At 41.8% G+C, this 24,754-nt stretch overlaps 1 protein-coding gene across 1 annotated transcript; it reads left to right on the top strand.

Moving 5' to 3' along the window:
* Positions 1–15,215: 15,215 nt before the first annotated feature.
* LOC109221191 (uncharacterized mitochondrial protein AtMg00810-like) lies at positions 15,216–15,902 on the top strand. The gene has a single exon (XM_019385656.1). The coding sequence runs from the start codon at positions 15,216–15,218 to the stop codon at positions 15,900–15,902; it is 687 nt and encodes a 228-aa protein (XP_019241201.1).
* The last annotated feature ends 8,852 nt before the right edge of the window (positions 15,903–24,754 follow it).

A 24,754-nucleotide genomic window follows, 5' to 3' on the forward strand; every position in this document is an offset into this window, starting at 1 on the left:
GTTCTTCTTATATCTTTGTTGAAACTGGGTGGAAATCCTGCCTATAGGATTTAATTATGCTGGTTGAATTATGTGAACATTATACTGTGCTTAAAAATCCTGCCTATAGGACTTTCATAATCATGTTGATTCCGCATTTTACATTTGCATATTAGAGATCCTGCTTATAGGATTATCGTTCAATTCTGTGTATTAGAAATCATGTTCATAGGATCCGTATATGTTTTCAACAAATGTGCATTAGTAAGCATGCCTATAGGGTCTTGTTGTTTGAGTTAACTGTCCTTCCTGGAAATTTGTTTAATTTCTGCCGATACACAATTAATAGAAATCATGCCTATAGGATTTAAATCCATTCAAACCTAGAAATCATGCCTATAGGGTTTAAATCAATCTAGCAATAGATATCATGCCTATAGGACTAGAATCAATTTCCAATTAAGAAATTATGCCTATAAGGTTTAAGTCGATTCAGTAATTAGAAAGCACGCCTATAGGAGATAAAATCTATTTTACGAGTTAAAATCAGTGCTACGCTTAGAAATCATGTCTATAGGTCTGTAATTAAAAAACTCGTAGAGATCATGCCTATAGGATCCTGTTCTGAACTCAATCATTATTGTCAATCACTTAGGCAATGTATCTGTAGGACTTAGTAGTTCTGGGCTTATGATTGTGACATCACTGCTTGAGGTGCCCAGGTTCATGCTGAATAAAATCAGCAGGCAAACAAAATACGTCCTAATGCTCGCCTTAACAAAGTTGTCTCTGCACTCAGTTTTCTCACATAGATATCCTGCCTATAGGATTTCTAAGTTAACGGGATTTACTGATTCAACTGCGTGCTTTGTTGCCTATGTGTGGAGGTCAATATGAGCCTATACTTGCTCTTTATCTGAAAGTCCTATTTGCTTTTGTTTGTCGCCTAGATTTCACATTTTTAAGTAACATAGGTTGGTCTAGAACCATCCCAAATAGAGGTCCTAATACATCCAGGGCCATAGGTAAGGGACGGGTAGTGCACGCATAGGGTACGGTTTAGAAACAACTAGCGCGCTTAAATAACAACATAAAGATAGTAATCGGGTAGTAAGGAGATGATAACCCCTGCGCTAATGCTATGAGTAACACCCCGATTCGAGGGAATTACAAAGTATTGCATGAAATGATCCTATAGGCTAAAAAACTTAGGACCACCCCTATACTCCTGTTTAAAATAAATTCAATATTGTATCTGTCCAAATTGTTTTCTTCCTTTTAAGACTAATTCGCTTAATTTAAGTTCGGCCGGGACCCACCGTTGTGGACCTGGAGGGGTACCCAACACCTTCCCCTCAAGGTAATTTCGAGCCCTTACCCGATCTCTGGTGATGTAAACTGGTTATATGAGTTAATTGCTCTAGGTGCCCTAACGCACCTTAATCCGTTAGGTGGCGACTCTTCCAATTCCTTACCCTCTCAAAAAAGGAGTTGTCCCAGAAATATCGAAGCCCGATTTCGTGAGAAAAAGGGGTCGCGACAACGGCCACCCCACTCGGGACTAATACTTCAAACAAGTTTGAAGTACAATCGATAGACAAGCCCAATGAGCAAATATCAAGTTAAAGGTTACAGCCAAACTAACACGATTCAGAGACATCTGAATTCCGTAATCAAACAGGCCTTCAAATATTTTCATAAAACTAGTTAAATTTACATAGGGTTTCGATAACATCGACCCTCAAAAACCTTAAGAGGTGCCAAATTGAACAAACTTATGCTAAGGCATAACAAAGTTTTTTGACAACATTGAATCCTAATGGGTACAGATTTATCTCATGCTAAGGCATAACAAATTTTTATATAATTAAACTTTTAAGCCGAAAAAAGGGAAAATCCATTATTTTGAGGCCATATCGGCCCGATTCAAGAACCTAAGGGCCATTACATTGTCGAGCTCGAGGACCCGCCCTCGCTTAACCAAAACCTAAGGGTTTTTCTACTCCGAGTTCGAGCAAGTACTCACTCGACTATAGAAACTATAGTAATCCGATTTCAACAAAATTTTCACATGGACCTAAAGTGTATCGGAATAATCATAAGGCGAAATCAAAACAAAGTTTGCACAAAACAAAAATCAGAGACAAATCGGAAAGAAAAGGGATCTTTCATATATGCAAAAAGTATCTACAAAGACCACTCAGGGTCTTACACGAAATCCAAAAAAGAAGAAAAAATTCTAAGTGACTAATCTTCCCAAGGAGCCTCATCTTCATCTTCTCCACTTGCGCTCCCGAAGTCGTCATCATCAGAGAGCAAAGCTTCGGCTTCAGCCACTAACACTTTCGCATTCTCGATATCGGCCGTGAGGTCAAAGCCACGAGCATGAATCTCTTCGAGTGTCTCTCTCCGAGACTGGCACTTAGCATGCTCGGCAACGCAGGATAATCGAACCTGAGCAGCATCAGAAATTTCCTTCGCTCTAGCGTTAGCAGCTTCAGCATCGGCTCAGTAGACGGCCACGACCGCCTTCGCATCGGCCTTCACTTTTTCTCCCTCAAATGTGACCTTTGCGAGCTTAGTGTCCAACCGAGCCTCAAGCTCCTCAATTTTCTTGGCTCGGGCCAAGCTTTCATCCTTCACGCTTTGGAGTTGACGTTCAATCGAAGACAGCTGGGCTTGAGCCGTATCTTTCTCCGAGGCAAGGCGGTCCATGTTCTACTTCCACCCTAAAGTCTCTGCCTCTTTCATCTCCGCCTCCTCGCGAACCCGCTCAATCTTTTCAGCCTTCCACTGAACCTGCAGGATCTAAGTGTTAGTCGCTAATATCAAATTGATATGTCAAGCTCCCAAAAATTTACATTACCTGCTCGATGAGATCGGTCTGCTCTTTATGAGTTATTGCCAATTCAGCTTGGAGGTCCCTGATCTCCTCTTCTTTTTGCACATAGAAGAGTTTAAGGGCGTTTCTCTCCTCCGTGAGCCGTTTGAGATCTGCCCCACACCGATTCAGCTCAGCTCGGGATTTGAAAAACGTTTCCGGATGAAGCATCACAGCCTATGGATAAAGGAAGGAAATCAGACAAAAGGAAATAAAAGCAAACGTAAACCAGTAACGAGGGATGAAATCTACCTGGTTCAGGAGTCGCTGAGCTTCATTGAAAATGATCGATACATCTAGTTCGGAAACATCATCGACCCTCATGAAGGAGCCACGTAATATGTCATCCCCTTCGTGGGCCGTTCCCATATCGGGGGTCTTCATATCCTAGGCCTCCCGAATTTTCCCCGTAGAAAACGAAGGGAAAGGCAGCGAATCATCAATGTTGATTACCCCAAGCACGACATTTGGGGCGCTCTCTCCTTCTTGAAAGGCCTCAGAACCGGACCCTTTAGGCACACCCGCCGATTGTTCATCACGGTAGACAGGCACACTCGCTGATTGTTCGTGATGGCGGAAGACATATTCAGCCTCCGATGACTCGGGGACTTTGCTCGGAGCATCTTCTGAGATCTCCTCGATCCGAAGATGAGCCTCCTCTACCATCACCGACTCAGCTCTTTTGAAGCTTCGACGCTTCCCCTCATTCGAGCCACCAACTCATACTTAGCATCTTCTTCCTCCTCTTCTTTATCTCGTAGTTATTGGACTACGTTTTCAGATAGGGCGGCGGCATCTTGCTTCGACTTGTGAGCCTTGTTCTTCTTAGTCTTTGGGGAATCGGAAGGCGAGACCCTTTTCCTCTTCTTATCCTTGGCCGGTTTCGGAGCCTCCTCTTTCCCAGAAGGGCGACCTCATGACAGCTTTGCCTCTGAGACCTGTATGGGAGGAAATCAAGTAAAAATAAAAAAGAAACATTTCATATAAAGGCATCAAACACGGATAGAGAAGCTTACCGTGGTTTTTGGCCTCCCATCGGCCCTCGGCTCGCGCCATGAGCGCTCAACGTACGAAGAGGTCGAAGCCAAATTCCGAACCTAGCTTTCAAGGTTTGGGATTGCACCGGGCACCCAAGAGACTGCTGCATCATAAGAAAAGAATGGTTATGAGAAAAGGTAAAGGAAGCAAAAAAATCAACAGAAGCTATTGGTGGGTTTGTACTTACGCTTCATGTTCCATTCTTCAGGGAATGACATCTTCTCGGTCGGGATTATGTCAGAACTCTTCACTCGGATAAACCGGCCCATCCATTCTCGATCTTTGTCCTCGTCTATGCTCGAGAACAACACCTTTGTGGCCCGGCGCTGAAGCCTTACTAATCCGCCTCAAAAGAGACGAGGGATGTATAGTCTAATGAGATAATGGAGGGTGAAAGACATCCCTTCGACCTTGCTGACAAACAATCAAAAATAATGATGTGCCAAAAAGAGGGGTGGATTTGGCCTAGGGTTATGTGGTATTGACGGCATAAGTCGATAATAACGGGATCGACGGGACCCAGCATAAAAGGGTAAGTGTAAACACTTAAAAACCCTTTCACATAAGTAGTAATATCCTCCTCGGGGGTAGGAATCACCACCTCTGTGTTTTCCCAATGGCAGTCCTTTTTCACCTGCTCGAGATTGCCTTCGGTTATTGAGCATATATATCTCGACATGGGCTAACATCAGCCAGAGACCAAAGAGTGTTTTTCAACTTTGAAATCAGAGGTAAGGTCGCATGACCCGGGAACGCACTCTTTGATGCGTGGCTCCACCGGCGTTTTATCACCGGCCGACCGCGATGAAGAGGCTTTGTCCTTTCGGGGGACGGTTTTAGATGTTTTCTCCATTTCTATGTGAGTTCAGAAAAAAGAAGAAGATGAAGTTTGTTATTTTAGGAGAGGATTGGCAAACGGGATGTAAATAATTTGCAGAATTGAGGAACTTGAAGGAAGGAGAACTTTGAAGATTAAGAAAAGCTTTGGAAATAAAGTTTGAAAAAATTATGAAGAGGATCTATTTATAATATTGCTATGACGGTTTGAAAAGGCTAGTGGCCGACCATTAGCTGGCACTATTTAATGGTCTTGGGAACTGTGCAGACGCGATGCTTCAGTCTCTGCTAGAACTATTGTGACTTCCATGCTACTAAGCTAATAAGATCGGGAGAAAAAGTTCTTAAAGGGTGACTTCGTAGTTGGTCGATGTACAAAATTGAAGACTCAGTTCGTTTCTTTTAATTACACTCCAACAAACGAGGGGACTATCTGTATATGGGTATTCGGGCTTGCCCCATTTTGCCATTATTTTGAGATCAGAGAACTGCATCGAGGGTCAGCCTCGTAATGGAGCAGGCCTGAGTAGGAAGACAAGTTACCGAGTTTGGAGATCGAGGCCAGTTGTTATCAGCTTCGAGCGGAAATCAATAACAGAAAGGCGAAATATCCATAAACGGTCGGAGATCACGACAAAAATCTCGCAACAGATCAAATCAAGGGCGGTTATTTGTATCTATCATGGGATTTACTTCCGTAATTAGAATTGTACCACAATTAGGATTCCTCTAGTATATAAAGAGAGGTCCCCATCATTTGTAAACACTTTACATTCATACATATCAAAGCAATATAATATTTCTCTATTGTTCTTTGACTGTTCTTACTTTACTACTCTTGAGGGTTCATCAGCTCGAGGACACTGTCCAATCATCGGTTTGTTTTATATTCTTGTCAATTCCATCACTTATCTCTAAATTAATCAAATAGTATTAAGTGAAATCACGTATCCTTAAAACCACATTACAAATTTAATTGTTACTCGATTTTTAGGGTAAACACAAATACTTTTTTTATATGAACGTATTCTATGAGTCATGATCAAGTATTAAAAAAATTAAAATTAAAACAATATAGGAGGTACTGGTTTGTTCTTGGACGTATGAGAGAACAACTCAATACATCTAGGAAGGTTGTGTCCAAGAGTTGATAATCTAAGCGTTACTTTTGTTTGACCAAAAAGTATTAAGCTTTTTTGTTAAACTAATTAAATAATATGATAATGTTGTAAATCCTAGTTAAGGATAATTAATTCTAGATCTGAGATGGATAACATGAATAGAAAATATATAGTTGAGTATAGTTGCTGGCAGTAATTATGGCTGGATCTAATAGTATAAAAAAACACTATGCATTAAATAAGATTAAAAGACAATAAAATGTAAATAAAGGAGAAGATTCACCCAATCTTGAGCAAGGCGGGTCCTCTTTCATTTAATAAAGATGAATGATATACAAATAGAAGAATCTTAGGACCCTTTTCGGATCTGATGGAGAGTGTGGGATAACATATAATCTAATCTCTTTAGAGAGATGTGTTTGTATTTTTTCTAGAAAGAAAGAGTCTGCTTTTCCAGAAGCCCCCGTTCCAGTTTTCTCTCATACTCTTTATATGGGATATCCCAAGGAGCCCTAAACAGTACAATTAGAGAGAATATTCATTAGAATATTTCCTTTTAAGATTCCAATACAAAACTAGCCATTACTTCTATATGTACTGCTCGACCTCGGCCTTGTTATTGATCAGTGCTCGACCTCAGCTTTAATGTTAACCACTGCTCGACCTCGGCCTTGTTGATGATCACTGCCCGACCTCGGTATTATTGATGATCACTGCTCGACCTCGGCCTTATTGATGATCACTGCTCGACCTCGGTCTTATTGATCACTGCTCGACCTCGGCCTTATTGATCACTGCTCGACCTCAGCCAGACAACTCAATTCGATTCGCAGGTTACTCATGATAATTTTCTTCGCATGTCGAATTTCTCTGATTTGATTTTGACCCATACAGTTAGTCTGCTTATCGAGTTCGTCTTTTGGTAGAGCTCGGTGAGCGGACTTCATTAATCGTAGTTCGAGAAATTCGGACGGGGAGGTCGACTAGTGAGGATCGCGGCTAAGGGTCCCGATCTTCAGGTCAAAGTGGTATCCCTACAGGCTGAACTTGAGCAGAGTTCGACCAGGGCCAATGACTCGAGTGATGAGTTGATCGAGAAGATGGTAGAGTTGGAGAAGGCTGACGAGGCCAGGATGGTAGCTTTGGCAAGGATGGCAGCATCAGAGGAGGTCATCCGCATCCTCAGATCTGGAAGGGCGATTCGGCCCTTGTAAGATGCTTTTTCTGATACCTCTTTTGATTTGGAATGCTATTTTTGCTGCTTATTTATTATTCTATTTCTCTTTTTCTTGAACGTTTTCCTCGATTGATGGTTTTAAAGGAATTGTTGGTAGGCGTTAATTCTAACGTGATCGAGTGTCTTTGAGTATTCCGAGCAAAGTCAAACGTTGCCATATTTAATTCGAACGAGGTTTAGCTGTGAATCAAGTTCGAGCTAGGTCGAATGCGAGTTGAATTGAGCGAGGTCGAATGTCACTCAACTAATTTGGACTGTCAAATGTGTCTTAATCAGTTCGAACGAGGTCAAATGTAAGTTAATTCGAGTGAGGTCGAATGTTGGTTAATTCAGGCGAGGTGGAATGTGAGTTAATTCGAGCGAGGTTGAAGGTTAATTAATTCAAGCGAGGTTGAATGTTGGTTAATTCGGGGTCGAATGTTGGTTAATTCGAGCGAGGTCGAATGTGAGTTAATTCGAGCGAGGTCGAATGTAAGTTATTTCGAGCAAGGTCGAATGTGAGTTATTTCGAGCGAGGTCGAAGGTTAATTCAAGCGAGGTCGAATGTTAGTTAATTCGAGCGAGGTCGAATGCTAGTTAATTCGAGCGAGGTCGAATGTTGGTTAATTCGAGCGAGGTCGAAGGTTAATTCGAGCGAGGTCGAATATTAGTTAATTCGAGTGGGGTCGAACATTAGTTATTCGAGCGAGGTCAAATGTTAATTCGAGCGAGGTCAAATGTGAGTTAATTCAGCGAGGTCAAATGTTAGTTAAATCGAGCAAGGTCGAATGTTAGTAAATTCGAGCGAGGTCGAATGTTGGTTAATTCGAGCAAGGTCGAATGTGAGTTAATTCGAGCAAGGTCGAATGTGAGTTATTTCGAGCGAGGTCGAAGGTTAATTCGAGCGAGGTCGAATGTTAGTTAATTCGAGCAAGGTCGAATGTTAGTTAATTCGAGCGAGGTCGAATGTTGGTTAATTCGAGCGAGGTCGAATGTTGATTAATTCGAGCGAGGTCGAAGGTTAATTCGAGCAAGGTCGAATGTTAGTTAATTCGAGCGAGGTCGAATGTTGGTTAATTCGAGCAAGGTCGAATGTTAGTTAATTCGAGCAAGGTCGAATGTTAGTTAATTCGAGCAAGGTCGAATGTTAGTTAATTCGAGCAAGGTCGAATGTTATATAATTTGAGCGAGGTCGAATGTTATTTAATTCGAGCGAGGTCAAATGTTAGTTAATTCGAGCAAGGTCGAATGTGAGTTAATTCGAGCGAGGTCGAATGTTAGTTAATTCGAGCGAGGTCGAATGTTGGTTAATTCGAGCGAGGTCGAATGTTGGTTAATTCGAGCGAGGTCAAATGTGAGTTAATTCGAGCAGGGTCGAATGTTAGTAAATTCGAGCGAGGTCGAATGTTGGTTAATTCAAGCGAGGTCGAAGGTTTATTTGAGCGAGGTCGAATGTTGGTTAATTCGAGCGAGGTCGAATGTGAGTTAACCAACATTCGACCTCGCTTGAATTTACTAACATTCGACCTCGCTCGAATTAACTCACATTCGACCTCGCTCGAATTAATTCGAGCGAGGTCGAATGTGAGTTAATTCGAGCGAGGTCGAATGTTAGTTAATTCGAGCAAGGTCGAATGTGATTTAACTCGAGCGAGGTCGAGTGTGATTTAATTCGAGCGAGGTCGAATGTTAGTTAATTCGAGCGAGGTCTAATGTAACCTTTGTTTGATAATGGCCGGTGTCCGTATGGGCGTGAATTCGAACGAGGTCGAATGTAATCCGTAGTTAATTCGAACGAGTTCGAATATAACTTGTGTAATTGATGCAGCATCGCTTTGGCGAAAATGCGGGTGAGCTTCATGCACTTATGCTTTGCCAACATATATTACATGTTTTCCAGGCTGGCAATCCAGTCCAGTCTATATGGTCTCTTGGCATCTTCGAATTTTTTATATGACGGTGATCGTTCCTTTTTCGCGTATCTGGGAGAATGCTCCTGCTTCTATCCCACTTAGAAAATAGTCAGTTAAAATAAAATGAGATCGTCCGTTACCTCGATTTGATCGGTCGGCGAGTGGAGGGGAGTGACCACGTTCCCTTCTCCATTATGCTTTTAGTGGCCACTACCAGTTTGGCAAGACCGTCTGCTTCGATATTCTGTGCTCGAGGGATTTGGTCGAGCTGGCATTCATCGAACTTGGGTAACAGCTTGCAAATCTCGGCCTGGTATTTTTGCGGTCTTTGTTCCTTGATTTGGAAAGTCCCTGTGACTTGATTGACAACGAGCTGAGAGTAGCACCGTAGGACGACTCGTTTTGCTCCGTACTCGAGTGGTAGATTTAGACCTGCAATCACGACCTCATGCTCGGCTTCGTTGTTAGTCATATCTGGGCATCTTATGGACTGGAAGATTACTTTGCCTGTTGGGACCTTGAGTTCGAGTCCCAATCCCGATCCCGACGCGTTTGTAATCTTGGGTGCACAAAACTAAAGGATACATAAGCCATACCATAAACATAAAGGTAGGACAAGTTTATCATTTCAAAGAGTCACACAATAAGCTATCATCCCTCTCTAAAAAAGAGAGCAGTATATATAAGATATAACTTGATGTCTAGCATTAACATGGCAATAGAATTATGGATGTGCTTAATACAAAATGGCCATAATCTTACACTAACAATTTACACTCATGACATACCAAAGCCACTACTACAGCAAAACGTAGTTTTCATATTGATATCAAACATAATTTAATTTCTCTTTTTACAAAATCTTTACAAGTCACAACCTTATTCCATTAGCATAAAAAACATGCTTTCCAGCATCATGCAGCAACAATATAATCCACTAAAAACTTGTAAAACATTCCATACATATATGCAAAGATCCAATCTTGATTGGTCTAACTATTTCAAGAGCTTGCCTACGAATTTCTCAAGTTCGCATTTGTAACGAAAGGATGACGCTATAATGAACAGAAAGTGGAACTGGAATTGAATTTAGATCTAGAGGAAACTAAAATTTTAACTAAAAAATCCCCACAGACGGCGTTAAATTATTTGACCAAAAAGTATTAAGCCTTTTTGTTAAACTACGTAAATAAGATGATAATGGGTAAATCTTAGTTAAGGATAATTAGTTCTAGATCTGAGATGGATAACATGAATAGAAAAAATATAGTTGAGTATAAATGTTGGCAGTAATATGACCGGATCTAATAGTATGAAAAAAAGACTTTGCATTAAATAATATTAAATGACAATAAAATATAAATAAAGGACGAGATTTACTCAATCTTGAGTGAGGCGGATCCTCTTTCATTTGATAAAGATGAATGATAGACAAATACAAGAATCTTAGGACCTCTGATGGAGAGTGTGGGATAACAGATAATCTAATCTCTTTAGAGAGATGTGTTTGTATTTTTTCTAGAGAGAGAGAGAGAATCTGCTTTTCCAGAAGTCCCCCGTTCCAGTCTTTTATCATACTCTTTATATGGGATATCCCAAGGAGCCCTAAACAGTACAATTAGAGGGAATATTCAGTAGAATATTCCCTATATTTGAAGATTCCAAAGCAAAACTAGCCGTTACTTCTATCTGTACTGCTCGACCTCGGCCTTGTTGTTGATCACTGCTCGACCTCGGCCTTGTTGATGATCACTGCTCGACCTCGACCTTATTGATCACTGCTCGACCTCGGCCAGACATCTCAATTCGATTTGCAGGTTACTCATGACAATTGTCTTCGCATGTCGAATTTCTCTGATTTGATTTTGACCCATACAACTTTACTGATCAATTCCTAGTAGCTATGCTTTGTTATAAGTAGTCATTTTTCGTTTCTTTAGTCTTTTTAAGGATACTTTTCTCTTAATCGCGGTCATATCTTGCCCCATTATAGTGACTGCTTCATGTTTTTTCTCGAGCTTTCTTCGTTTCAGGTTTATGTGAACGAAGTACTTCGAGGGATTATATTTAGCTTAGAATAGATTACCTTGATTTGGAGCATATTTTACTTATAGAGACTGCAATTCTTGTATTGGTTGTTTGGGAAAAGTTAATTCCTAGCTCATTATCCCTATGCAAGTTTGAAGAAATCTGTTTTGGCCATTAAAACAATGGAAGCCCGCAAGTATAATTTCTCTTACACCGTAGTTCAATTATTAATATGGTCCAAACTCAACCAATATGCTCTTATTTTCTATGCTCTTGAGCGGCTACCTCGAGAAGGCGAAGAACACTACTTTTAGGGGAACCATTTGGTCCTTTCCTTCTTGGTTTAATATAATTAGTTTTCGAGTGCACCATTTCTCTAAGAATGAAATTCATCTTCAGCAAAGGGTTAAATTCTTATCTGGCGGATGGTGTACGTGGATACATCTTGCATAGTATTATAAAACTTTGGCACATGATTTTTCAGTTTGGTGGATTTTTACTACTGTATTATCTTTGTTTTGGATACTTTGCCAACTCTTTCTGTTGAAATTAACACGTGATTAATAGCTCTTGTACAGTTGTATTAGTTTGTTAGCAATTAGTTATAGAAGTTAGAAATAGTTGTAGTAGTGAAAGTCTATATATATGTGTATAGGGGTGTATGTAATTTTTGGCTTCATTTTTTCAGAAAGTTAGTTACAACCGATTTTCCCTCCGCTGCCTCTTCTTCTTCTTCGATTCCTTAAGTGAGCTTCTTCCACTCAACAATGGTGGAATTTAACATGGTATCAGAGCTCGAGTAGATCGATCAAAGCTAGGGATTAATCAGCTAATTCAACTTCTGAAATCATCAGTACAATTTTTGAAGCTATTTTTTGAGAATCGGCCATGGCGATTCTGGACACCGACAATCCTCGTCATCCTCTGTATTTGCAACCTTCTGATAATCCTGGAAATGTCATCCTATCGATATAGCTCAAAGGAACTGAGAACTGTTCAGTCTGGAACAAGGCGATGGTGATTGCATTGCGAGCAAAACGCAAGCTAGGGTTCATCGATGGGAGCTGTACAAAAGCTCAATTTACAGTTGATTTGGAGGAAGAATGGGAGCGAGTAAATGCTACTGTTCTGACATGGATTATGAACACGGTTTCACCAGATCTGGTAAATAGAATTGTACATGCTAGTGATGCTCATGAAGTTTGGCTGGATTTGCAGGATCGTTTTGATAAAGTTAATGGATCAAGATCTACTACCTTCAACGGGAGATAGCTACCATCTCTCAAGGTACATCTAGCATTTCAGTATATCATTCTAGATTGAAGTCACTTTGGGATGAATATAATTCCATGATTCTTTCCCTCTCTGTTACGGCTAGAACTAGGGATTTTGTCGAACACTTGGAGCAGCAGAAACATTTTCAATTTTTAATGGGCCTAAATGAGTCTAATAATGCAATCAGAAGCCAGATTTTACTTCAATCTCCATCACCTTCTGTCAGTCGTGCCTATGCAATGTTAATAAATGAAGAAAATCAAAGAAGAGTGTTTGAGACTAATTCGCATATTAATGTGACAAATGAAGTGAATGACTCCACAGCTCTAATGAGTTCTAGAGATAATTAATCAAAGTTTAAGAGGTTCAGTAATTTGGACTGTGAGTATTGTCGAAACAAGGGACACATAAGGGAAACCTGTTATAAATTGGTTGGATATCCATCTAGTTTCAAAGGGAAGAGATCACACCAGTATAGGCAAGCTAACATGGTTGTGAGTGATAACAGTTCTGGTAAAAGTGCTGCTGCAAATGAGGACAATGTAGGGATGAATCAAGGAATGCTCAACTTCTTTACTGATGAGCAATACAACTAGATCATGAAGATGATAAACAAGGATAAATCAGAAGAACATGCAGCAAATATGGCAGGTAATGCTAATTCACAATCTCTAGAGAACCTAGCTGACTTTTGGATTGTAGATACTGGTGCAACTGACCATATGGCATCTAATAGTGAAATGTTGAAAACAATGACTGGATTAACTGACTCAAAGAGAGGTAATGTGAACCTACCAAATGGTAAGACTGTGCCTGTCATCTATAAAGGAGGTTACAAGCTTACAGATCATGATGTAATATATGATGTGTTATGTGTGCCTGACTTTAAATACAACCTGTTGTCTGTGTCAAAATTAACTAAAGAGCTGCAATGCTCAGTTAATTTCTTCCCAACATTTTGTATGTTTCAGGACCTATACACTAGGAGAGTGAAGGGGATTGGAAAGGAAAAGGGTGGCCTTTATCTACTGATCCCAAAAGGGTCTAACAAGAACAAAATGGCACAAAGGATCAGCAGTTGTCTTGTAGAGGGGGAGCAAGCAGACTACACTACCTGGCATAGAAGACTTGGGCATGTGCCAGTTAAAGTCATGAAGCAGTTAGATTTCCTTAAGAATAAGAAGTTTTCTGATTGTGAGCTCAATAATTGTATTGTATGTCCTTTAGCTAGGCAGACAAGGAAACTACTTCCTTTAAGTAGCAACAGAGCTGAAGACATCTTTCATTTGATCCATGTAGACATTTGGGGTCCATATAGAGTGCCTACATATAATGAAAATAGATATTTTTTTACTCTTGTTTATGATCATTCTAAGATGATTTGGATCTTCCTAATGAAATTAAAAAGTGATACTATTGTTGTGCTAAAATCCTCTCTTAAAATGGTATATACACAGGTTGGCAGGAATGTCAAAGTATTAAGAACTGACTATGGTGCAGAGTTCTTTAGTCATGAATGCAAAGACTATTGAACAGATAATGGTATTTTGCATCAATGCAGCTGTCCATACACTCCACAGCAGAATGAAGTAGTGGAAAGAAGGCATAGACATGTCCTGGAGGTGGCAAGGGCTTTGAGATTTCAAGGCAACATTCCTTTGCAATTCTGGGGAGATTGTGTACTAGCTGCAGCATACCTTATCAATCGACTGCCTTCTTCAATTCTAGTAGGGAAGTCTCCATATGAGGTTTTCCATAAGAGATCACCTAATATGGCTCACCTAAGAACTATTGGATGTTTGTGTTTTGCTACAGTGACAGAAAAGGTGGACAAATTTTCTCCTAGAGCCATCACTGCTGTTCACTTGGGATATTCAGTGTCTCAGAAAGGATACAAGTTATATGAATTAAGGAGAAGAAAGTTCTTTGTCAGAAGAGATGTCATTTTTAAGGAAGATATTTTTCCTTTTCAACTGGGAAAGGATGATACACAACAAGATCCTATGTTCTTGGAGCTGAAACAAAGAGAAGAAGGCCACTCCGTGCATCAACAACAACCACATGTGTCAGGAGAAGGACATGATGCAGCCAACCAAGATATTGAGCATGATCATGGATTGATGCAGCAAGGGAACAACTTCATAGGAGTTGATCCAGATCATATTGAACATGTACCAGATGTTGAAGTTGATCATAATGTGCAGATACCAGTTAATGAAGTCACTGAGGAAGTTCAAGCTACACAACTCAGAAGATCCAATAGAGGTTCCAAACCACCTATTTGGATGAAAGACTATGTCTGTCCACTCAATGGGGTATCCTCATCCACCTGCACATATCCAATATCCAACTATCTAAACTATAGTGCCTTGTTAGCTACTTAATCTTACTTGACTGCTACCTCACAGGAGATAGAACCTACATCATACACAGAAGCCATGAAGGACCCAAGATGGGTTGAAGTCATGAAGGCAGAAGTGGATGCCTTGGTTCTGAACAACACTTGGGCGATAGTTAATATTCCTAAAGGTAAGGTACCTATTGGGTGCAGATGGGTGTAAAAAATTAAGTACAGGTTTAATGGAGAAGTTGAGAGATTCAAAGCAAGACTTGTTGCCAAGGGATACAGCCAACAAGAAGGTCTGGACTATCAAGAGGCCTTTTCTCTAGTTGTTCAAATGGTCATAGTGAGAGCTGTCATTGCATTGACTGCTATGCATCAATGGCCACCTTTTCAAATGGATGTCTACAATGCATTTCTTCAAGGTGATCTTGAAGAAGAAGTTTACATGCAGTTACCACCTGGTTTTAGCAGCCAAGGGGGGAATTCTAAGGGCTGCAGGTTGCTTAAATCACTATATGGACTTAAGCAAGCATCAAGGTAATGGAACTTGAAGCTCACAGAGGCTCTATTAGCAGCAGGCTTTATGAAAAGCAAACATGATCATTCCCTGTTCATCAAAGAAGAGAATGGAAAGCAGGTTATTCTACTTGTATATGTTGATGATCTTCTCATCACAGGCAATGACACTGCGATGATTCAAGAGGCAAAGGTCACACTACACAAGGCTTTCAAGATCAAAGACCTAGGAAACTTGATATATTTTCTAGGCAATGAAGTGTGCAGGTCTGCAAAGGGAATTCTTCTATGTCAAAGGAAATATGCTCTAGAACTTATAGCAGAACTGGGATTGTCTGGTGCTAAGCCTGCCATTACACCAATGGAGCAAAACAAAAGACTTACAACTGTTGAGTATGATGAACATTGTCACTTGGATCATGATCCAACACTGGCAGATGTGAGAGGCTATCAGAGGTTGATTGGAAAGCTTTTATACTTAACCATGACAAGACCTGACATTGTCTATAGTGTGCAAACTCCGAGTCAATTCATGCAAGCTCCCAAGCAGTCTCATCTGGAAGCAGCATACAGAGTAGTAAGGTATGTGAAGAATGAGCATGGGCTTGGAATTCTTATGAGTGCAATTGGGGACATGACTCTTAGTGCATATCGTGATGCAGACTGGGCAAGTTGTCCTAACTCTAGAAAGTCAGTCATTGGATACCTTGTGAAGTTTGATGGATCACTGATATCTTGGAAATCTAAGAAGTAGACCACAGTGGCAAGGAGTTCAGTAGAATCTGAGTATAGAAGCATGGCCTTGACTGTGTCTGAGTTGATCTGGTTGGTAGGAATGTTTAGAAAATTGGGAATAAAGATTTTGACTCCAATTCAACTTCACACAAACAACAAAGCAGCTATGCAGATAGCCAATAACCCAGTGTTTCATGAAAGAACGAAACATATAGAAATAGATTGTCATTTCGTAAGGGAAAATGTGCAACAAGGATTGATACATCCAACATATGTGCCAACAGAAGAACAGGAAGCATATTTGCTCACTAAAGGACTAGGAACTGCTCAACACTATCATTTAATGTTCACGCTAGGTGTTTTGAACATTTTCACCACACCTAGTTTGAAGGGGGGTGTTGAAATTAACACGTGATTAATAGCTCTTGTACAGTTGTATTAGTTTGTTAGGAATTAGTTGTAGAAGTTAGTGATAATTGTAGTAGTGAAAGTCTATATATGTGTGTATAGGGGTGTATGTAATTTTTGACTTTATTTTTTCAGAAAGTTAGTTACAACCGATTTTTCCTCCACCGCCTCTTCTTCTTCTTCGATTCCTTCAGTGAGCTTCTTCCACTCAACAATGGTGGAATTTAACACCTTCTCCTCTCTTTTTTTCTTTTTTTTGGCAACAAGATTATCAACTAAGAATGTAACCGAGTAGTCAACATAATGAGATGAAAATCATGAGACTAATGTCCAAATTTCAACAAAAATAAAAATAAAGAGAATTCTGACATTGTTATAAAAAATGATACATAATTTCATGGGCGGATCTAGAGACTCTACATTCAGATTTTGGAAACCTAATAGTTTTTCTTCGGTCTTTGTATACATATTAAAAATTTAATTAAATATCTATAAATATTTAATTGTGAACTCAATTACTAACTTGAGATTGGTATAAAAACTTATAGACTTTAAATTTTGAACTCATCTCAACATAAACGTCGTTAGGGATTTGCATCTATATTCGCTTTTCGGGTCACTTTTTAACTTATACCCGCTTTGCAAAAAAAATTGCAAGCGTACCCACTTTTCGCGTAACTTCAGACATACGGGCCTAAAGTAGCAAAAATTTATGTCTGAAGTTTGAACTTCAGAATGTTTTGCCTGAAGTGTAGCAAAACTTCAGATATTTTTGCATGAAGTTTGGCCTGACTTGCAAAGGCAATCACGCAAACTTCAGTTCATAGTGCAAATGGCAAACTTCAATTCAAATTAACTATGGCATGTTTTGGCTGAAGTTTTTGTTTGTAATTGCTGAACTTCAGCTGAACTTTTGCATTCTAGTAGCTGAAGCTTTGTTCTGTATTTGCTAAACTTCAGTATGTTTTAGCTGAAGCTTTGTTCTGTATTTGTTGAACTTCAGCATGTTTTAGCTTAAACTTTGTTCTGTTTGTGATGAACTTCAGCATTCTAGGGCTGAAGTTTGTTTTATATTTGCTGAACTTCAGCATTCTTAGACCTGAAGTTCTAAACAACAATGAATTTAATAAATCATGATTAGCATTGATGCTATTCATTTCAAAGATTAAAGAATGAAAAATATTATCGACATGAAAACAAGTTACTACAGATAAATTAGAACCAAAACAAATGTGCCTGTAAAGCTAAAATATCTAAGAGGTTAAATTATTGTGAATAAGACCAAACTGAACATAATGGGACAAGTAGATATATATGAATCATCAGGCTGGAACGCATAACAATATCTCAAGCTTCAACATTCAGAAAACGAAGGAGGAGAAGGAGGAGGAGAAAGAGGCCTGAAGTTGTTTAAAACAGTGGGTACAAATTAAAACTTTTTAAAAAATTGGTAGGTAAAATGGGGACGACCAAATAGGACGCCCGTGTAATTTTTATCCTTAATTGGCTATGACGGGGTCATATAGTTGGAGATACTAGTTTCCTGTTCACATGTGATTACGATTTCACTATACATTAATCCACAGTTTCAATCGTAAGGAATCCTTTTAGAATCTTTCTTTTCTATCTTGTCCCTTAGTACTATTCAAGATGCTCACGAAAATTAAGGGGAAAAATAGGTTGAGAGATGAACCGACAAGAGAAACTCAAGTCCAATGTGGAGACGCTCTGGCACGTGTTAGTAATTGAGTTAGCACGTGTTGTTGGCAAAATCTCTGGCAAAATCTCTGGCAAAATCTACTTTCTAAACACACCAACTATCGTACAATCCAATTCTTTTTCTGGATTCTAACACTCTTTTATTAATATTTTATATGACCAATTTACAAAATTACATTTTGACCTTTGTATTTTGTTACATTGCCTGTAAATTTTTCTTGATTAGTTGTAACTTATTAGTATGTGTTACAATGTAAGTGCCGTCCCTTCGCTGTCATGGGGTGTTTAAAATAGTCAATAAAAGTTTCCCATGCAATGTAAACTTTTTTAGGGGACGGATCAAATTATCACCTTCAAGTAGAGACAGCCTATTTTGGGATAGAATTCGTCATACAAACTACTTACATTTCTATTCACATTTGCAAATTAGAAAATGAAGGGACGTACTGGCAACAATAATTCATCTACAATGTACAAATTGCTAATTAGACTTATTAAACGCCTTTTTCTTATTATAGAAAAAAAATTGAGTAGAGGGAGGGATCTATATCAACACTTCTGCTATTGAAAATTGTTGCAAATTGTATCTATTCCAAATACCACCAATATCCAAAATGACAGAAAAGGAATTATTCGGTTATTCCTATATGTTTTTTTGGCATCCAATTGATGCTTGTGAGTTGTATGATCTTAAAACTGTAAACATTGTTTGACTCAAAAGTTATTAAACACTTTTTAAGCAAATCAATCAAAAAGAAATGAAGGGGCAAATCGTAATCGAAAATAATAAACCCTAGGATGATCTTGATAATCGGTTCTTGCAACAATATTGTATATGAGAGAGAGGAAAAGACATAATCTTAGAGAGATGAGAGAGCAAGAGAAAAATTTATATCCCAAATGAATGAATCCTCTTTTACAAAGCTCGGATCCCCTTTATATAGCAGGGGATCCTTATTTAAATATTAAAAGGTAAAACCAAAGTACATTCTATAGAGGGGCCGACGAGGTTATGAAGTCGTTTCTCCCGTTACTCCTAAGTCGTCCTTCTGTCGGAGCTCACATATGTTCAGCGGTTGGTCGTGCTGACTTAGGGACGCTATCAGTCAAATTCGACCCCATACAGTTAGTCCCTCCGCTCGTCGGGGTCTCAGCGAGATGCGTCCTTGATGGGCGGAATCGATGCCTCTGTTCAGGGAGAGTTTGACTTTGTCAAAGGATTGTGACGTGACAGGTAGGAGACAGTAATCATAACTGTCAGAGCGTCGAAACGAAACGCCTTTCTCTGTATGACGTCAGCATTCGCATGTGTCATCATTGCGCGTATTCTCGAGGCAGGAAACCAGATGCTTTTGGCGCTTGGTTTCCCGCGCTGACTCGAAGTCTGCCTTTTCGATTCTGGCGCCACCCAACCCTATAAATAGGGGAAAGATTTAACCTGATTCGAACTTTGGCCATTTGTAAGAGTATTCCAACCCTTCAGTGTATATTTTCGCATTCTGGTACTAATTCCTTCGATCGAAAATTTCCTTCTTCTTCGTTGCGCTGTGTGCAACTCTTTCTCGACCGAAATCATGCCTAAATCTCGCCGAAACGACGAGAGGATCCCGGCGGCTGCTCCATCGAACGTGCCGCCGCCTTCCGATGGTGGAGAGGTGGAGGAAGAAGAGGACATCAGTCCTCTTACGGTGGAAGCGCTACTGCCAAAACATCCTTCGTCTCGAAGCGATTTCAGCAAGGACTCTCCCACTCCGACTCTAGTGCTTTCCGAGTCACTGCAAAATCACTTAGACGATCTCCGTATGAAGTACTGCATACTTGCCCACATAGAGATGGTTCCAGCGGGGAGAGATCACGTAGATGTTCACAGGCCAGGGTACTGTGCCTTTTATGAATACCCCTTTTTGATTGGTTATAACCTTCCTCTTTTTCCTTTAGCGGAGGAGCTTTGCCGATTCTATAACGTGTGTCCGGCTCAATTTACGCCGTATACCCTGAAGGTGCTTTGGCTACTGACCAAGTATGCAGAGTTGGTCAGATGTGAGGTCACGATTCATCACCTCTTACAATTGTTCAGTGCTGGTTATCTGAGAGGGACCATGGTGCATTTAAGAAGCCGTGGTACGAAAGGGTTGGTGGTCAAAACTGACGACCGTGCGAGTCGCGGATTCTGGCGTAAATATTTCTTCATTAGGACCGAGCATGTAGTCTTTAACCCTACCGGATTCCCAGAGAGGTGGAATTCGAAACGCAAGTATTGCAGTTTGTTAAGTTCCTTGTTACTTGTTACTGTTGCAATTCTAACTTTTGTATTGCAGCCATGGCTCGTCCGCCCCAGCCCGTCCCCGATCTCAGGAGATGGGTTACCAGCTTGCTTCCTCATGCGGAAGAGACCCGTACGTGTCCTGCCTTCATGCAACGCTATGGCCCCAAAGTCCCTTCAGGTAGATTTCTAATTTTTATCTTGTAAATTTTGCAACCCTGCTTACTCTTTTTTATGGCAACAGGTCGAGGTGCTTCTAGGAATAGGGCGCCAGTCCCTACTCTCAAGCGATCCGACGTTGCCTCGGATGCTCATGATATATTAATCGAGTCTGTCCGAGAGGGTCTCCCTCCAGCTCCTTTATAGGGGGCTACGTCTGCGACCATGGTTATAGGGGAGTCGACATTGTTGGCACCGGTCCTGCAACCCGTGGACGAGTCTTCCAATGGCGAGGAATCGCTAGAAAGAAAACAGAGGAGGCTTAAGAAGGGCAAGGGGGTGGCCACCGAAGCCGGAGGAAGTGGGGCACCTCTAACGACGCACAGACCTGCATTTATGGCCGACGCCATTCTATCTGGGAGGTCGGCTCAACAGAGGAGTGTTGCTCCCGGTACTAGTTCTGTGCATGCCGTTGAGGGGGGGGGGGGTCATCGACCAACGTCGAAGGACCTGGCGAGGAAGCTGAGAAGTCGGACTCTGACATCGCCCAGGAGGATGTTGATGAGTTTGTAGGTGGTCTTACCCATGTGGAGATGACGACGGATGGGTCCGACCGTCGTATTATGATTCCGGGGGCTTACAACTTGTTGCTGAATAGTGAGCAGGCTGCTTCAGCCATTACCCTGCTATGTGCCGCCCCTGAGAGCAAGACGCTTAGTACTTGGAAAGATGCGGAGCTGTCACGAAGGGTTGCTGGCATGGCTTTACAGGTAATCTTTATCCCCTTTCTCTCTTTTGCGTATTGTAAGACTGACCTGAGCGTGCTTATTTCTGCTTTTCTTTTTAGACCCTCATTTTGGAGGTGGAGAGGGGACGGCGTGAGCAAAAAAGGACAGCCCTCTACAAAAAGATGCTGAAGAAGTATCGAAAATATCGCTCTAAGCACCGAGCGGTGGTCAACCCCTATCAGCAGGACCCCGAGTTCCAAGTGTTTCGCGAGGGGCTTGAACAGAGGCAGGCCCAGTTGGAGCGCAGGGGGGTTGAGCTGGAAGAGCCGGATAGTGAGCTGATGAAGGTCGTGGCCCGTAACAGCGAGTTGGAGGAGCTCCTTAGGGCGAAAGATGACGAGCTCGAACTGAGTCGTGGGGTGGCGGCGGAGAACGTCGACCTGCAGCGGAGGGTGGCGGATCTGACCGCCGAGCTTGACGCCAGGATGGCGGAAATCAATGGACTTTCTCAACCTTCCTCATCTCGTCCCTCGTCTGGTCAGAGTACGCGTCGTAGTACACATGAGATGTGGATTTTTGCAGAGGCTAAACTCGACGTGTATAGAGAGCTTCATGCTGAGGGCCGGGCGACGGAGGAGGAAGTTCAGGCATGGCGAAACGAGGCTCGCACTGCTCGTGAAGCTTGTGGGTGTTACCCCGACTCTCCCGATGGGGAGGGTCCTGCTTCCGAAGACGTCAATCGCCTCGACTCAGGTTCTTGGTATAATGACGTTTATCTCCCAGGGGGTGACGAGTAGTTACAAATTTGTATAATGTATATTTTTGGCTTGTGGAATGTATTGGAGCCCGTCCGTGGGCGAATGTAAATATGTTTTTGCTGTAATATAAACTTTACTTTTGCTGCTTCGTCCATTTGTTGCCTTTCCCTTCTTGGGTTTTCTTTTATAATGCTTAGCCTCCGTAGAGGTTGCTTTTGTTGTTCGTTAAAAAGGTCATATCGTGGTTCGAGCGAGGTCAAAGTGACGTTGATGGTCTTAGCCAGTAGGATGCTGCTTCGATTGTCGTCGAAGTAGTATCCATCGTAGTTCGAACGAGGTCGAACCGATGTCAATGGCCTTAGCCATTAGGATGTTGCTTCGATTATCGTCGAAGCGGTATCCATCGTGGTTCGAATGAGGTCGAACTGATGTCGATGTCCTTGGCCATTAGGATATTGCTTCGACCGTCATCGAAGTTATATCCGTTGTGGTTCGAACGAGGTCGAACTGATATCGATGGCCTTAGCCATTAGGATGTATCCGTCGTGGTTCAAACGAGGTCGAACTGATGTCGATGGCCTTGGCCATTAGGATGTTGCTTCGATCGTCGTCGAAGTGATATCCGTCGTGGTTCGAACGAGGTCAAACTGATGTCGATAGCCTTGGCCATTAGGATATTGCTTCGACTGTCGTCGAAGTGATATCCGTCGTGGTTCGAACGAGGTCGAACTGATGTCGATGGCCTTGGCCATTAGGATGTTGCTTCGACTGTCGTCGAAGTGATATGCGTCATAGAATGGAGATTAACTCTTGTTCGTGTAATGGAGATTAACTCTTGTTCGTGTAATGGAGATTTCTGCTCGTACAATGGAGGATTTTGTTCATTCAATGGAGATTTTTGTTCATTCAATGGAGAATTCTATACATACAATGGGGAACTGTTCATACAATGGAGAATAACTAGTGTAGTCCCTTCATTATATTGGCCTACGGACCGTGTCGATTGGCCGGTATGATGAATCTGCGCTCTGGTGCCACCGGGTATCCCCTTTGCCGCCTCGTTAAAAACCTCCCCGAGAAAACCCGATTGGGACAAAACACGGGTCAGGGAAAAAGAGTACGACTTAGGAGATGCCTTTCAGAAGTGGAAATATTTGAGGTGGGCGACGTTCCAATTGTTTTGGAGTGGTTTTCCCTCCATTGTTTCTAGTTGGAACGATCATTTGTTCGCCGCTGCTATGATTTTGTATGGTCCGTCCCAGTTGGTCCCTAACTTTTCCTCATTCGGGTCTTTCGATGCCAGTGTTTTGGCTTTGAGGACGTAGTCGCCGACTTTGAGCGATCTTACTTTGGCTTTCTTGTTGTAGTATCTTTCTGCCTGCTATTTTTGGGCTGTCATTCTTATATGGGCCATGTCTCTTCGTTCTTCGGCGTCGTCTAGATCTTGCAACCTACTTTTGTCGTTGTCTGCCCCGCTGGCATGGGAATATCTCAGGCTTGGTTCCCCGATCTTGACGGGTATGATTGCATCGATCCCGTAGACCAGTGAGTACGGTGTTTCTCCCATGCTGGATTTGGGCGTAGTCCGGTATGCCATAATACTTCAGGTAGTAATTCGGGCCATAGCCCTTTAGCTTCCTCGAGCTTCTTTTTCAATATGTTCAATATTATTTTGTTGGAAGACTCGGCTTGGCCGTTAGCGGCGGGATGATACGGAGTGGAGAGTATCTGCTTGATGTGCCATTTCTCGAATAACTCAGTCGTTTTCCTACCGATGAACTGGGGCCCATTGTCACAGCTGATTTCTTTGGGGATGCCGAAACGGCATATGATATTTTTCCATATAAAGGCGATGACCTCTTGCTCGCGTATTTGTGCGTACGCACCTGCTTCCACCCATTTAGAAAAATAGCCAGTTAAAACTAAAAGAAAGTGTACCTTTCCTCGTCCTGCTAGCAGGGGGCCGATTATATCCATTACCCACTTTATGAAAGGCCATAGCGAGGTGACTGAATGGAGGAGCTCCCCCGCCTGGTGTATCATGGGGGCGTAGTTTTGGCACTGTTCGCATCTTCGGACATAATCTGCTGCCTCTTTTTTCATGGTAGGCCAGTAATAAACGACGCGGATGAGGCATCGGACGAGGGCACGGTTTCCTGTATGGGCGCCGCAATGGCCCTCGTGCACCTCTTCTAATACTTGTCTTGTTTGATGCGGCCCGAGGCACTTAGTGAGGGGACCACCAAACGTTATTTTGTAGAGGTCATGATTTATCAGGCTGTATTGGGCAGCTTGCACCCGGAGCTTCTTGGCTTCTTTTTTGTCGTGTGGGAGTGTTCCGTCCTGCAGATAGGATACAAACTGGTTGCGCCAGTCCCAAGTCAAGTTTAAAGAGAATACCTCGACGTGGTCGACGGCCGAATGGAGGAGGGTGACCATATTTTCTTTGTTGATATTCTTGGTGGCCGCGGCTAGCTTGGCTAGGCTATCTGCCTCGACGTTTTGTGCCCTGGGGATTTGCTCGAAGCGACATTCGTCGAACTGAGGCATCAGCTTATGGATTTCTGATTGGTATTTTTGTAGCCTTTGCTCTTTGATTTGGTAAGTCCCAGTTATTTGGTTTACGACGAGTTGAGAGTCGTAGTGGAGGATGAGTCGACGGGCCCCGTATTTGATGGCTAATTTCATACCAGCAATCACAGCGTCATACTCGGCCTCGTTGTTAGTCATCTCGGGGCATCGTATGGACTGGCGAATTACTTCATCCGTGGGGACTTCGAGGACGAGTCCCAGTCCCGATCCCGAGGCATTCGCAGCGCCGTCAGTGTAGAGGGTC

Source organism: Nicotiana attenuata, unplaced genomic scaffold (assembly GCF_001879085.1).
Source record: "Nicotiana attenuata strain UT unplaced genomic scaffold, NIATTr2, whole genome shotgun sequence".
Classification (NCBI taxonomy): Eukaryota; Viridiplantae; Streptophyta; class Magnoliopsida; order Solanales; family Solanaceae; genus Nicotiana; species Nicotiana attenuata.

Coding starts and splice junctions, on each gene's coding strand:
- LOC109221191 (XM_019385656.1), top strand. CDS start 15,216: ATGAAAAGCAAACATGATCATTCCCTGTTCATCAAAGAAGAGAATGGA.